The 16,499-nt window shown below is 42.2% G+C and overlaps 1 protein-coding gene across 1 annotated transcript in view; it reads left to right on the top strand.

The window, feature by feature from the left end:
- The window catches only part of rasgef1ba (RasGEF domain family, member 1Ba), a 423,399-nt gene that overhangs the window by 352,338 nt on the left and 54,562 nt on the right, over window positions 1-16,499 (top strand). The window contains exons 2-4 of the mRNA XM_048598326.1: window positions 9,115-9,297; window positions 12,334-12,456; window positions 12,763-12,900. Coding sequence (XP_048454283.1) covers window positions 9,121-9,297; window positions 12,334-12,456; window positions 12,763-12,900 — 438 coding nt within the window. The 5' untranslated portion in view covers window positions 9,115-9,120. The remainder of the gene's footprint in view (window positions 1-9,114; window positions 9,298-12,333; window positions 12,457-12,762; window positions 12,901-16,499) is intronic.

The raw sequence follows: 16,499 nt of genomic DNA on the forward strand, positions 1-16,499 counted from the left end.
TGGCCTGCTGTGTTCATCCAGCTCTACACCTTGTTATCTCAGATTCTCCAGCATCTGCAGTTCCTACTATCTCTGTGGAACCTTCATTGATCTCAAAAACTCTGAACCCGTTATAACATTCGCTCTACATGCACATACAGCAAAATAACAAAAAAATAGTGCCGTGGGTGGAGGGAAAGACTGTGAAGGCAGTTCAATGGACCCCGTCTGCAGAGTTTGCTGATATGATTCTTTTGATTTGTCAGGATTTGCTGTTGTCCAACCTTTCTTCTTGAGGTATTTTCACTTGTTTCCAAGAGGCACAAAACAGCTGGTTCTATCTTATTGGTTAAAAACCACAGCTTACTGCTGATGAGGGGAAAAAAAAACTGTCTTCAGGCTCGAAGTGGTTTTACTGCAGAGAGGAGAACAGCTCCTTCCTTCCCAGAGGTCCATTGGTTTTTCACCAAAGATTCACAGCCACAAACTGTTCAGCTACCTGGGACCCAGTCATATTGTTGTTGGTAGGCAGAAGACCTTTGTCATAAATAATGGGTCATCATCTCTTCCTAGACCAATCAGCTACTTGTTGCTGGCCGAATCTCCATTCGTACACACCATTTTGCTGCAACTCGTATGTAACTAGACTTTCTACCTCTACCCCCAACTCGCTTGCACACAACAAAATGTAAACAGCACCTAAAGTGAGTATCAGGTAACTTGGTTTTAAAAGGGCAGCAATACTTTCCATCATCATTGAGAGCTTTACCTAATTCAGTTCTCAACGGAAAATATGTAAAAATGAAAAGTCATAGTCTTTACACCAGCCACTAGACAAAGGGAGCTATAGGCTTCAACAGATTTTGCAAAAGAAGGGAGAGCAACCAGATATTGCAGTCTATTTTGACAACAAATGATGTACATAAAGAAAGTTTGAAGTCCTGAAAATGAATTTAAGAGATTAGAAATGGTGGTTAGATGCAGGACTTCACAGTTATTAATCTCAGGATTGTTATATCAGGTAATGCCTTTGAAAGAGTTAATGTTAGAGACTGAAAATCTATCTTGAGAACCTGATGAGATTAAATGTGTCATCCATGGCTCCTGATAATCTTAGGAAATATGTCGAACCAACCAATATAACATATGCCCATTGCTAATCGGCAAAAGACGATAGCTTGTTGTAAATTGTTTATTGGTGATTCGTGCTCCAACACTGTTAATGAAATACACCCTTAGACCCAGTATCACAGAAGTGTTACAGTGCAGAGAGAGGCCATTTGGCCCATTATGTCTGCAGTGCCTTTCCAACTGGAATTTCTTCAGCCAAGGATGGTTAATCTGCGGAAGTCATCATTGCAGAAGGTTGTGGAGGCCATGTCATTGAATGTATTTAAGACAGAGATAGATAGGTTTTTGATTAGTAAGGGGAACAAGGGTTACTGGGAGAAGGCAGGAGAATGGGGTTGAGAATGTATCAGTCATGATCAAATGGCAGAGCAGACGTGATGGGCTGAATGGCGTAATTCTGCTCCTATGTCTTATGGTCTTATGAGTGCTATGATTTAGTGCCATTCTCGTACCTTTTGCACATACCAGGTGATTAGGACCACATAATACTCCAGCTGACATCCAATAAGTGTCTCATAAAAGTTCAACATCACCTCTTTGTTCTTATACACTTTGCCTCTATTAATAAAATTCAGAATACTGTATGGTTTATTTATTGTTCCCTCCATCTTCAATGATCTGTGCATATCTGTGCACCCGGTTCAGTCTGCTCCTGCATCCTCTCGTGAGTTGTACCCCTTATTTGTACTGTCTGTCCAAGTTCTTCTTACCAAAATGCATCACCTCACACTTCTCCACATTAATCTTCATCTGCCACATATCTACCCGCTCCACCAACTTGTCTGTGTTGTTTTGAAGCCCTCACTATCCTCCATACAGTTTACAGTGCTGCTGAGTTTTGATTCAGGGACAAGGTTTGAAACTGTCTCCAGCACGCCGCAATCTAGATCTATACCAGGAAAAGCAAGGGTCTTAATAGCAGCCCCTGGGGAACCCTATGACAAACCTTCTTCCAGTCCAAAAAATATTGATTATCCATTACTGTCTTTTTCCTATCACTCAGCCAATATTGCATCCATGTTGTGAAAGTCCCTTTTATTTTTATCAGAAGTCTGTTCTATGAATCTGTAGCGAATACATTTTGAAAGTGTTACCCTAATCAACAATGTATTTTAACTGTTAATAAAACTTCAGGAAGTTAGATGAAAGTGATTGCTTCATTAGAAATCTATGCTGGCTAAACAACCCACCTGATTCAAATAACTTTTTCTAGAGGCTTCTCCACCACAGGAGTTAGTCTGATTAGTCTGTAAATGCTGGGATTATCCTTACAACCCATTTTTGAAAATAAAAATGTAATGTTTGCAATTTTCCAGTCTTCTGGCACTATCCTAAAATCAAGGGAAGACTGTGCCTTGACAACAAGGTGCAGAGCTGGATGAACACAGCAGGCCAAGCAGCATCATAGGAACAGTAAGGCTGACGTTTTGGGCCTAGACCCTTCATCAGATATGGGGGAGGGGAAGGGGGTTCTGAAATAAATAGGGAGAGAGGTGGAGGCGGATAGAAGATGGATAGAGGAGAGGATAGGTGGAGAGGAAACAGACAGGTCGAAGAGGCGGGGATGGAGCCAGTAAAGGAGAGTGTAGGTGGGGAGTTAGGGAGGGGATAGGTCAGTCCAGGGAGGACGGACAGGTCAAGGGGGCGGGATGAGGTTAGTAAGTAGGAGATGGGGGTGCGGCTTGAGGTGGGAGGAGGGGATAGGTGGGAGGAAGAACAGGTTAGGGAGGCAGGGACGAGCTGGACTAGTTTTGGGATGTGGTAGAGGGAGAGGAGATTTTGAAGCTTGTGAAATCCACATTGATACCATTGGGCTGCAGGGTTCCCAAGTGGAATAAGAGTTGCTGTTCCTGCAACCTTCGGGTGGCATCGTTGTGGCACTGCAGGAGGCCCAGGATGGACATGTCATCTGAGGAATGGGAGGGGGAGTTGAAATGGTTCGCGACTGGGAGGTGCAGTTGTTTATTGCGAACCAAGTGTAGGTGTTCTGCAAAGCGGTCCCCGAGCCTTCGCTTTGTTTCCCCGATGTAGAGGAGGCCACAACGGGTACAGCGGATGCAGTATACCACATTGGCAGATGTGCAGGCGAACATCTGCTTGATGTGGAAAGTCTTCTTGGGGCCTGGGATGGTGGTGAGGGAGGAGGTATGGGGGCAGGTGTAGCACTTCCTGCGGTTGCAGGGAAAAGTGCCGGGTGTGGTGGGGCTGGAGGGGAGTGTGGAGCGGACAAGGGAGTTCTGCAAAGCGGTCCCCGAGCCTCCGCTTGGTTTCCCCGATGTTGCAGGAACAGCAACTCATATTCCGCTTGGGAACCCTGCAGCCCAATGGTATCAATGTGGATTTCACAAGCTTCAAAATCTCCCCTCCCTCTACCGCATCCCAAAACCAGTCCAGCTCGTCCCCGCCTCCCTAACCTGTTCTTCCTCCCACCTATCCCCTCCTCCCACCTCAAGCCGCACCCCCATCTCCTACTTACTAACCTCATCCCGCCCCCTTGACCTGTCCGTCCTCCCTGGACTGACCTATCCCCTCCCCAACTCCCCACCTACACTCACCTTTACTGGCTCCATCCCCGCCTCTTCAACCTGTCTGTTTCCTCTCCACCTATCCTCTCCTTTATCCATCTTCTATCCGCCTCCCTGTCTCTCCCTGTTTATTTCAGAACCCACTTCCCCTCCCACATTTCTGATGAAGGGTCTAGGCCCGAAACGTCAGCCTTTCTGCTCCTATGATGCTGCTTGGCCTGCTGTGTTCATCCAGCCCTGCACCTTGTTGTCTCGGATTCTCCAGCATCTGCAGTTCCTACTATCTCTGAAGACTGTGCCTTTGCAGCTTCCACTCTCACTTCCTTCAATATTGTTAGATGCATCACATCCAGTCCTAGTGACTCATCAATTTCAAGACCCTCACTCAATCCAACACTTCCTCATCAATTCTAGCGACAGAGTTCCCCCCTCCTCTGCCACCATGGTCTGAGTAGCATTCATTTCCTTGGGAAACACAGATGCAAAATAGTCATTAGCTACCTCTGTCATACCCCATGAAACCATATATAAATGTCCTCTTTGGCCCCTAATTGCCCTACTCCTCATTTTACCATCCTTTTATTATTTGTTTTCCTACAGAACACTTTGGGATTCCCTTAATGTTGGTCACCAGCCTTTTCTCATAATCCGCCTTTGATTTTTGTATTTGCTTTTACATCTCTCCCCTGACCCTTCTGTATTGCTGTTGGTTCTCAGTTATATTTTCTACCTGATACCTGTCATAAGAATCATCATATCTGTCTTCCTTTTGAAGGAATAAACCTTTAGTATGCCTGAACCATTTCATTTTGAAGGCAGTCCATTGGTCAGCTCAGTTTCCCCCACCAAAGTTTCATTCCAGTCTAAGCAGACCAGCTTTGTTCTTGTTCCCTTGACGTTGGATCTTCATCAGTGAATAATTCTTCCTCTGATTGCCTATTGTCCTCTCCTATCACTATCCTTCGTCTTACAATAACTATGTCCACCAAATATTCCCCCATTGACACTTGATCTTTTTGACCCACCTCACTTCCCAGAAGGATAAACAGGAGAATTAGCGATGGCACTTAGTCCAGTCATTAGCCACAGCCATCGGTTTCTCAGACAGAAGGATTACGACCCCAGCCAAGCATTAAAATGGAGAAAGTCAGGAATATGAAGACAGGAATGCCTATGAATGGCTGAAGATATAATACCAGGGAGGCACAGTCTACTTCTTTGAACACTGGGTCAGTTCTAAGATAGATCAGAACCATTCCACAAGGATGTAAAATGGTGAAATAGAAAAGTAACAAAATATATAAACTAGGAAATGGGTCAAGGTGCTGTGAAAATAAAACCAACCAAGATCGGTTCATAATAGTGAAGGGAGATTTAGGTGAGGATGCCATTCATGCAGAAAACAAGCTTTCGAGGGACATATAAGAGATGATGTTAACTCATACCACAGGCTGCTGGCAGCCTTATGCGATACTGTGAGGCAAAAGCCTAGCAGGAATTCCAGTCAGGAGCCAGTCAAAATATTACATCATGGGACTCTGATTTGTACTTAATGATGACACCACTCTGGAGTTGAGCAGGAGCCTCATCTATCACCATACCTAGAATAGAGCGAAATAAAGACGTTCCGTATAACTGCTTGCCTGCTTTGTTCTGCTGATAAGGCAGTGATAAAGTCACTTTTATAAACTTGAAGATTAGAATCAAATTGATGTTTTGTAGACAGAGAAGCAGTTAAAGTCAAGGTAGAGGGGAATGGCTTAAACAGTGAAATAATTAGAAATGAGTAGTTTTAAATATACAAGAACAATGCTCAAAATGCTTGATTTACATACATGGTTGGTAAATAAATTGGATAGGTTAATGGGAAATATAAGCCTGAAACAAAGCCATTAAGGAACCTTGACATAAAATCTAAAGTCTAAGGCTATCCTCTTCACTACCACATCACCAATTTTTGTGTCATTTGTGAACTGGATGATCATATTGCCTACATTCATGTCTCAGTCATTAATGTACACAACATGCAGCAAGGGATCCAGCACTGAATTCTGTGGTACTCCACTAAATACAGGCTCGCAGTCAGTAAAACACACTTTGAGTGTCACCCTCTGCTTCCTGCCACTTAATCCCATTTTGGATTCAGTTCACCAAATTACCCTGGAACCCATGGACTTCTTGCTTCTTAACAAGTCTACCATGTGAGACCCTGTCAAAAGTCTCACTGAAGTCCATTGCATCAACTATACTGCTCTCATTTACACACCTAGTGACCACCTCATAAAAATTTAATCAAATTTTTTAGACATGATTAGTCCATACCTTTCCAAATGGAAATTATTTCTATATCTCAGCATTTTTTCCAATATTTGCCCTTCTACTGACGTTAGACTCACTGGCCTGTAGTTCCCTGGTTTATCCTTACCAGCCTTCTTGATTAATGGTGCATTATCTTTCGTTCAGTCCTCTGGCACTACTTCTGTGACCACAGAGGATACAAAAATTAATATCAAGACTTTTGCAATCTCCTCGTTTGCCACCCATTGCAGCCTGGGATATATCTCACCTGGGCCTGCGGATTTATCCACTTAGAAGCCCTCAAAAACTGTGCATATCTCCTCTCTCTCTTAATTTGTTGAAGAATATCACAGTCCACCTCCTCGATTTCCACACATACATCGTCCAATCGTATCTAATAGTGGTGAGGGAAGAGGGAATTTCTGAGCCAACACAGTGTGGAGCTGAAGGAACGCAGCAGGTCAAGGGTCCTGAAGAAGGGTCCTGACCCGAAACGTCAACTTTTTGACTCCACTGATGCTGCCTGACCTGCTGTGTTTCTCCAGCTCCACACTGTGTTGTCTCTGACTCTAGCATCTGCAGTTCTTGCTATCTCCGAGGGAATTACTGAGGCCTTATTTCAGCACTCTGCTGAGTGCAGATGTTAGAATCCATTTACTGCGCCCCTGGCCTCACCTTTCATGGGAAGGTAGTCACTGAGAAAGCCTGTCACCACCTCCCCCCCCCCCCCCCCCCCCCCCCAAAAGGAACCATAACACGCATGTGATCGAGTTTGCAAATGCTGTAATGCAATTTTCCACCACTTGCACGATGGAGTGGGTGGGTGTCAAGCTCTTTGCCAAACTGGAAACTGGACTGCTCCAAAATCCTTGACAGTTACATCAAGCTTTCTGGCAGACCAGCCAGTGCACCAAGCATTCCAGGGTGGAGTCCTCAATGGAGGCTTTTGATGCAGAACTCATGTGAGATATCACCCTCAAGAGACCCTTTTCCCTGCCCTGGTTGCAACCAGTCCATGCCAGGTGCCTTACCATGTGCAGTTTTCCTCTATGGAACATGCAGTTCCTGGACCTGAGCTGGTGGAGGTGTGAGAGTGAGTGCTTCTTCCTCACTGGTCTCTTGCTCCTCTTGCACTTCACGGTGGCACACCAGTGGTTAACCCTGGTGGTAGTTCCCGTGTTGGTGTAAATATAAAGGCACAAGAGTGGGGTTGCAGTGAGGGAACCAAGTGAAAAGTAAGAGGCACATGCTCACGCCATCTGCTCCGTGAAGCTCACAAGGGATAATGGGATGAGGGAAGGCAGGGTGCGAGTAAGGCGCATTAGGTCAGAGAATGACACCATCCTCTATAGTTTCAGCGTCACCATTAGCCACACCCTCTGTTGTGACCGCTCCAAGAATAACCAGCCCTCCATGATTTTCAAGACTTGCACCTGTAGTCGCCTTCTGCTGGTTAGTTCCTGCTATCTGCAGTAACACGCCATCTTGTCATACAAGGTAGAGGGAAGTATGTTTGTGAGTTTGATGCACTATGTTTGGGTTGTTGCCTGTCATAGATGAACAGTTGGCAATGTGTAGAGGCTACCTGTGGATTAGGAAGACATGCCTTAATTTGAAAGCAAATGGTGCAGATGCTGGAGGCCTGAAATAAAAACAAAGTGCTGGAGGAACACAGCAGGTCTGGCAGCATCCATAGAGAGAGAAACAGAGTTAATGTTTCAAATCTAATGTGACTGTTTGGTTCCTGTCTCTCCACGGATGCTGCCAGACCTGCTGAGTTTCTCCAGCATTCTCTGTTTTACTTCTGCCTTAGATTGTTCACCCAGAAAAATCCTATGTTCTTCTTCCTATTGTAATATTCAGATAATTCTTGGGTGATTCAATCACCTCCACTATTTTATCTGAGCCAGGTATTTATCTCCTTTGTATAAAGCAGAACCTCCTGATATCATTCATTTAATGTACCCTTTGCCACTTTCACTCTATGTTCCATTTTCTCATGATTGAATTGAAACCAATTTTATTTTTATCGCTTTGGTTTCTATTTTATTCAGCTCTATAAAGTCACCTCTCTGCTCTTCAGTCATGTGGCTGAGGTCAGAAACCCACTTGAGTGGAGGATTTTAACCTGTATCCAACTTCTCTGTGGTGACATCTGCTGGTGTGACAATGCATTGTTCAAGAAGAATTTAAAGATAAATTCAAAACTGCAACAGCGATAGTACAGGAACAGGGTGTTTAAGACAAATTACCATTGAAAGATATCCATTAACACATTCAACTCACCAATTATCATTAGATTTAGATTATATGAACAATTTTGCTGATCTGTTTAAAAATACATTTTAAAAAGCTGATATGGATTTAGGATACAATATGCAAGTTGTGCTGTTTAACAAAACTACATTTTGTAGAAATATGTAACATTCTAAATATCCTAATTTTTACATTTTATAACTAATGATTTTAATGTGTGGATATTGTTGGCTTTTAAATGAGCTAAAATCTTGCCCAATATATATGATTGTTAATCAGTCACTTTGAATAGCCTAGCAGTATTATCTACTAATATCTGATCATATTTCACATACTTGGAGTTTTACTTCAGCTAGTAGGCCATTTTCTTAATGGAGGAGGTGGTGTGGGTTGCAAAGGTTAGACAACCTAAGTAGACAAAGGAGTAAAAAATTGGTAAAACAGCATTGTCGGGTTGCAGGCTGTCTACCTGCTCTTTGTCCTTGCGCTACACATACTAGATTTAATTAGACGTAAGTGCATTGTGACAGTTTCTGCAATTTCAAAGTAGTTTCATCAAGAGAAAGGAATGACCAGAATTCGTCCTAGTGGTGGAACTTCAATTCGACTCTCCATCACTACTGGGACCCTGAAACAGGGATTTGTACTGTATGCAAAACGGTTAGCTGTCAGGTTTCTTCAGGAACCTGATGAGGCCTCCTTATATAATGCTGCAAGCCATTGCCACAACATACAATATGACAGCTATAAGCAGGGATGGGAACGATTGATGGCCCTAATGTTAATATCCAGGAAATGTGAACCAGGCTTCAGTTTCACAAAGAAATTATCCAGTCTGCATCATTACTAATAAGCAGTTCTGACCTCTGCATTGATTTATAAACTATTAATAAACAATGTCTCTCACTGTTCCTCTGAAATGCAGGAAATCATGCCACAAACACCGACCTTTGCAGCAATGTTTAACAGCAGTGGTTACAGCCGACACCTATACTCATCCAGCGAGGAGAATTATGGAGGTCTGTTTTACCATGACAACAACCTCGTGTCAGGGTCTTTGGAGGCACTGATCCAACACCTTGTGCCTACAGTGGACTATTATCCTGATGTATGTATAATTCAACTGTGTTTCATAGTGAAATTGTTTTGCATAAAAATGTGTGCCTGTGGAAAGATCTCCACCGTGGCACAGTGGCACAGAAGTAATTTGGCCTTTAGCACTGATCAAAGCAGGAGATGTGAAACAGCTGATGTACCAAGAGTAATTCACTCTGTCTATTCGCAGCATTAGTAAAAATGATTTTCTTGTCCTTAAAAAAAACCTACTTATTTTAGGAATATGACTTTAGTGTAAATTATGCTTACGTATCAAAGCTTAAAGTAAGAATGGATTGAGAATGGTAACTTACTTGCTTTTACCAGTTCAACAGGAATCCAATATTTTAAAATAATAATCACTGTACATTCTTAAACTTTGCTGCAAAGCATATAGGATTGTTGTGATGGGAACAGCATAAATTTGGCTACAGGGCAAATATGAGATTTTTCTACCTATTTGCTACTTTTTCTAAGAAGCCATGCAGGCCTTTCATTTGGAAGAAAGGAGTAATTTTTTTTCTGAACATTTTTTTTGTACACCATTTTTGGTGTATTTGGGCTTCTTGGGAGCTAAGGTGAGGTAAAAAATAATAAGAGTTTTTAGGCAACAAAATAATTAAAAGATTTCATGGAAACTGCAGACAGGCAGAGGAACTGAGTACTATCAAAGCTTCCCCCCGCCCCCCATCCTTATTTATGATCATCAAAGCATAATTAGGAAGTTTCCTATTGTTTTGCTTTCAATGTCCTGCAGAGAGTGAAATGGTCATTAGCGTAGAGTGAGGACTGTGAATCAGCATGTCTATCTTATAAAAGCACATTAAGTATAAATATTTAATGCCAACTTGGCAAATGCAAATTTCTGTGTTAGATTTGTGATTCAGATTTCGACGTTACTAATCTGAGGGAGTGAGTTTAATTGCATTAATCAATAACAGTGTACATTTCTGAAATTATATTTTCAGCAATCCCCACCAGGTTCTGGTTTAATTCTGCATACACATTGGTGCAGAATAAGCATGTTAGTTTCATCAAATATCTTTTTATTAAGACTATATATAACTATTATAAGCAATTAGCCTTTGAGTTGGCAAGAGTCTATCTTTGGGTGGTGGATTCATTGAACAAGTTGTCTGCACAACTCTAGTTGTCAACCAGGCCACTCTTCCCTGATGATTGTTTCCCCGACTCTCTTAAGCTTCTGGTGTTTATAGTGTGAAGTATGTTACTCATACCAAACATCACAACGCCATTCGGGACGTCCAACAAGGTGGCACATATTATCCAATCCCCTTTCATCTTGGCTTTTTGTCTGGCAATTTTCCCACCTCAAACGATGCTTACAGGATGCACAGAGTTCAGATTCAACTAGTGAAATAGAGTTACTTATTTACAAAGCCATTCTTAAAGGAAAACGATGTCTGTTAGTATCTTGCCAGGCCCACATACTGAGTTACCTTATCCACAATTTGCATGTAGTAACCTTTTCTTTAAAGCACAGCTGAAAAATAGATTTATTTTAACCTTGTTCAATTGTGTCTTTGATCATTGTTATCTTCCTTTCTTCAACCTCCCTCTGCCCATCTTTCTATGCAGGACTGTCTAGTGTGATCTACAAATAAGTATGTAGATATAAAAGATCAGTTCACAACAAAACACTAATAATAATGGGATACTAAGACAAAAATTGCTATATTTAAGGTTATCATGAAATCCCCAGCATTCTGATCAAAGCTAGCCAAAACTTCCTGTTAGACAGGGAGGTCCCTGCATTTCAAATTGTAGCTCCAACCTTAATAAGGCTTCTCCTTCTCTTCTGTTTTCTTACCGTATCATGTTCACTTCAATTTTTCCTATTGATGGTTTACACCACTCATATCCCTTTCAAGGGGTCTTTTTTATATGAAGCATTGATTCCTGTCTGCTGTTCATGAGGTGCGGTACCACTGGTATGATTTCATGGTGTATATCATCACAAAAAAATCTTCCCTGATGGAGTTAGAGCAATCCATTCTTAGGGCCCGATGTAAATCTGGCCGTGAGATAGTTTAAAGTATTTTCCCCAGGAGTGATCATTGTAACTCGTACCCCTAACCCCTCTGTGTCTCATATCTTTCGGCAAGTGGTCCTGATTGGGATGACCCCCTTCACTGTGATTCCTTCTAACTTGTTTGATCCCTCTACTCTTTCCTGCATTAAGATACTCCCTGGAGATCAGCCATGCTGTTTAATTTGAGTTTAATCATTGTATACAAAATTGGATCCCTATTCTTACTGCAAAATCTTGGTTAAATGAAGTTGGGTGTTTCCCCCTGTTCACGTAAAGTCTTTCCATACCTCACATGACCCTATCTATTTCTGTTCTCATTTTCTTGATGTTATGGGAGGAACAGCTCTTCCTTGGGCCTTTTTAGTTGTCGATGTGTTTCCCATGTACAGGCTCACCACATATATAATGCCATTGTCCACGAGGTGCAGTAAAAAAATTCTGTAAAACAGGCCAAGAAAGAAATGAATTTTCAGCTGAGCAAGGCACAATAACTGCCATGTTTGGGAGAGAGATTGGAACCTGAATGGGGATGGGGTTGGAGACCTTGAATGGAAGCCTATTGACCTTGTGGAGGGCAGGGTGCCTGTGGCAGAGAATTCTCGGGGATTCAGAGGGTAAGTGTGAGGCTATTATTTGCAGAGTCCACTAGGTCCTCGCCGAGAGGGAGCTGCTGTGTTCCTCATGGTTTGGGAAACCCAATTGCATGCTGTTACAGTCCAAAGGTGAGATTTCTGGCCTCGTTAGTATGAAGTTTGCAGCCCATCCTCTTGAATCAGGTTGGCCACCTCAGCTTTTGGCCTCAGTGAAAGTTGGAAATGGATGGGTTGGGTAGAGGAGTAGATTTCTCGGACTTTTACCTTCTACCACCCCCCAGAGATTCCTTTTTTTTTCAGTTAAGGCTTGTCTCCAAATGTGTTCTGTTGCAGAAGAGGATATTTAAGCACAAATCAGGCTGTGACTCTTTGTGTGAGATTTTCTTGTCTTTCTTTCTTCCAGAGAACATACGTATTTACCTTTTTGCTGAGCTCACGTCTTTTTATTCAGCCACATGAGCTCCTCGCGAAAGTTTGCCTCATGTGCATTGAGCAACAACGACTGAATGAGGCCATTTTAGATAAGGTAAGATTGTCAAGGGAGATTTTCTGTTTACCTGGGACTGATGAATTTGCAAATATCAATAAAGTAACAAATCATGGGAGTCTTCCCTCTCATGACTCATGGAGTAAGGTTCCATTTATTTGATGTATGTGATTTTTTTCCAATAATTTGTAATAACAGAAGGGATATTTAATGTCTACATATGTTCATGCCTCATTATTGCTAATATTGTTATTTAGACAAAGTACACATTAGTACACATCTTGCATTTATGTCTGTCATCTCTGTAAGTCCAATAATTAAGCACAATTTTCTGGATGATTCTAGGCTAAAATAAGAAAATTTGCACCAAAAATAATGCAGCTATTGGCTGAATGGACTGAGATATTTCCCTATGATTTTCGAGATGAGAGGATGATGAGAAACCTGAAGGACATGACACTCAAGATAGCTACTTTGGATGAGGTTAGTTATTTGAAAACAGCAACTCATTTCTGTCTGGAGCTATTGAGTATTGTTAATGATGATTGCATGAAGAGTAAAAATAAACATCAACCCAAGCAAATTCACTAAATAACTTAAAGAAGAAGGAATTGAATCCAACCAGGTGTTGGATTTGTACCTGATAACTATATAGTTTGTTGCAAATTCTTTCATTTATGCCTAACCATAATTATTGTCTTTACACAAGGAGCGGCAGACACCTTGTGATTAAACACTACAAAACTAATTTGGCTAGATGTTAATTTATTTTTCAGAAATGTACTTCTTATTCTGAAAACAAGTCTAGACTCTGCTTTATACCAACTTATTTTGAAGCATGACCTATGTTATTAAACATTTTAGCATCTGACTGACCCCAACCGATCCATTTTTGGCTTAAGATTCATCACATTATCTCTTGGAAATGTAATGCCATTGAATTAAACAAGGAGTGGATTTAAGAACATGACATTTTTGTAATAGAAGATCAGCAATAAAAATAGATTCTTATGGACCAGAGATAATTTATACTAGAGACAGTAATCATTGAATAAGTTTAAGTCTTAGATTCGGAACCATGTTTTACCTTACTGCAGCCCAGTATTAATGTGCCCCACGCCTGTGTTCAAACTGTTGAGCCACAGTGAACTGTTTTAGTTCATTCACAGGATTTAGAGCTCCTAAATTTGTGCCTATCTTTCCTGGGAATTAGTGTTTGAATCTCTCCAATCGGGTCTCTTCCCCTCCAAGACTCCTACCAAAATCACAACTGGAATCCTGTGCTACTGTAACAAAGGTAAAGCCCCTCCTTGTCTTTCTTGACTTGTCGGCAGATGTTAATATGATTCTTTAATTACTTCTGTATTGTTAGCCAGCTGGATGAGACTGCTTTCCTCTGATTCAATTCTTATGTGTTAGTATCCAGATTATCATTTGCAATGCCTCTATACATCTATTGTCTTGCTATTCTAGATGTATATGGTCGTGGGTTTGGAAGGTGCAGTCTAAGGAGGCTTGGTGAATTTTTGAGTGCATCTTGTAGATGGTGCACACTACAGCTGCAAAGTATTGATGATGCAGGGAGTTTGCAGATGTGGTGGTAATCAAATTAGGGCTGTTTTGTGCAGGAACATAGGAATTAGGAGCAGGACTTAGTAATTCAGCCCTTTGAGCCTGCTCCGCCATTTATGATTAATGTGCAAGATTAAAGCACATGGGATTGGGGGAAGTGTATTGAGATGGATAGGAAACTGGTTGGCAGAGAAGAAATAAAGAGTAGGAATTAATGGGTCCTTTTCAAATTGGCAGGCAGTAACTAGTGGGGTGCCACAGGGATCGGTGCTGGGACCCCAGTGATTCTCAATATATATTAATGATTTGGATGAGGGAACAAATTGTAACATCTCCAAGTTTGCAGATGATATCAAGTTGGGTGGATGGATGAACAATGACGAGGATGCAGAGATCCTTCAGTATGATCTCGACAGGTTGGGTGAGTGGGCAAATCAATGGCAGATGCAGTATAATTTGGATAAATGTGAGGTTATTCACTTTGGAAGCAAAAACAAGAAGGCAGGTTACTACCTGAATGGCTGTAAATTGGGAGAGGGGAGTGTGCAGTATGACCTGGGTGTCCTTGTGCACCAGTCAATGAAGGTAAGCATGCAGGTGGTAAAGAAGGCAAATGGTATGTTGGACTTCATTGCGAGAGGTTTTGAGTGCAGGAGCAGGGATGTGTTGTTGCAGTTATACAGGGCCTTGGTGAGGCCACACCTAGAATATTGTGTGCAGTTTTTTTCTCCTTTTCTGAGGAAGGATGCTGTTGCTCTCGAGAGAGTGCAGCGAAAGTTTACCAGACTGATTCTGGGGATGGCGGGTCTGGTGTATGAGGAGAGATTGACTAGGTTAGGATTGTTTTTGCGCGAGTTCGGGGAAGGATCTCATAGAGACTTATAAAATTCTAACAGGACCGGACAGGGTAGATGCAGGGAGGATGTTCCTGACGGTGGGTGTGTCCAGAACCAGGGGTCACAGTCTGAGGATTCAGAGTAAACCATTTAGGACGGAGATGAGGAGACATTTCTTCACCCAAAGAGTGGTGAGCCTGTGGAATTCGTTACCACAGGAAGTAATTGATGCCAAAACATTGAATGTATTCAGGAGGGGGCTAGATATAGCAATTAGGCGAATGGGATCACAGGTTATGGGGAGAAAGCAGGATTAGGCTATTGAGTTGGACGATCGGCCATGATTGTGATGAATGGCAGAACAGGCTTGAAGGGCCAAAAGGCTTCCTCCTGCTCCTATCTTCTATGTTTCTATGTTTTTATGTTATCATGATGTTGGCTGATCGTATCCTGGTATCAACTCCACTTTCCTGCCTGCTCACCTTAGCCCTTTATCCCGCTTTTCGTCAGAAACATATCTATTTCTTTCTTGAACCTGTTGATTGATTTTGCCTCCTCTGCAGTCTAGGACAGTGAGTTCCACAGATTCACAACCCTCTGAGAGAAGTAGTTTCTCCTCACCTCAGTTTTGAACCTACCTCCTCTCACTCTGTATCTATAACCTCTTGTTCGAGTCTGACCCAACAGGGGAAATGTCTGTTCAACATCCCCCTTTATCAATCCCCTTTAGCATTTAATATACCTCAATCAGATCCCGCCTCATTCTTCTGAACTCTAGCAAGTACAAGCCCAAGCTATTCAACTACTCCTTGTATGACAGCCCTTTCATCCCTGAGATCAACCTGGTGAACCTCCTCTCAACTGCCTCCAGTGCCTCCATATCCTTCCTCAAATAAGGAGACTAAAACTGGACACAATATTCCAGGTGTGGTCTCACCAATGCCTTATGTAATTGTAACAACACTTCTTTACTTTATAATCCAGTCCTTTTGTAATAAATGCCACATTCCATTTGCTTTTCTTATTATATGCTGCACCTGCATACCCACTTTCTGTGATTCATACACAAAGACGCACAGATCCCTCCACACTGACACATTTTGAATCTGCTTCCCATTTTAATAATAATTTGCCCTATTGTTTCTCTGGCCAAAATGGACAACCTCACACTTTACACATTAAAGTCCAGCTACTACTCATTCTCATAGATTATCAATATCGATCTGTAAACTCTTCATCTCCTCATTGCTGCCTTCTTTCCAACCTGTTTTAGTATCACCTGTGAACTTTGCTTTGTAACACTCTGTCCCTGCCTGGAGATCTTTTATGAAGGCTATAAAATGTTGAGGTTGGAGAACTGAACCCTGTGGCACCCCACTAGTTACAGTTCACTATCCAGAGAAGGACCCATTTATTCCAACCCTCTGGTTTCTGTCAGTCAGCCAATCCTCTATCAAGCCAATACTTTACTCTTACCGCCCCCCCCCCCCCCCCCCCCCCCCCCCTCCTCCATCCATCTTTTATATGGCACGTCGTAAAAAATGCCTTCTGCAAGTCTGGGATGGTGTGAAGCTTCTTAAATGTTGTTGGAACTGCACTCATCCAGGCATTTGGGAGTACTCCATCATACTCCTGACTTGTAGTTGGTAGATAGGACTTGGGGAGTCAGGAAGT

Source organism: Rhincodon typus, chromosome 1 (assembly GCF_021869965.1).
Source record: "Rhincodon typus isolate 14 chromosome 1, sRhiTyp1.1, whole genome shotgun sequence".
Lineage (NCBI taxonomy): Eukaryota > Metazoa > Chordata > Chondrichthyes > Orectolobiformes > Rhincodontidae > Rhincodon > Rhincodon typus.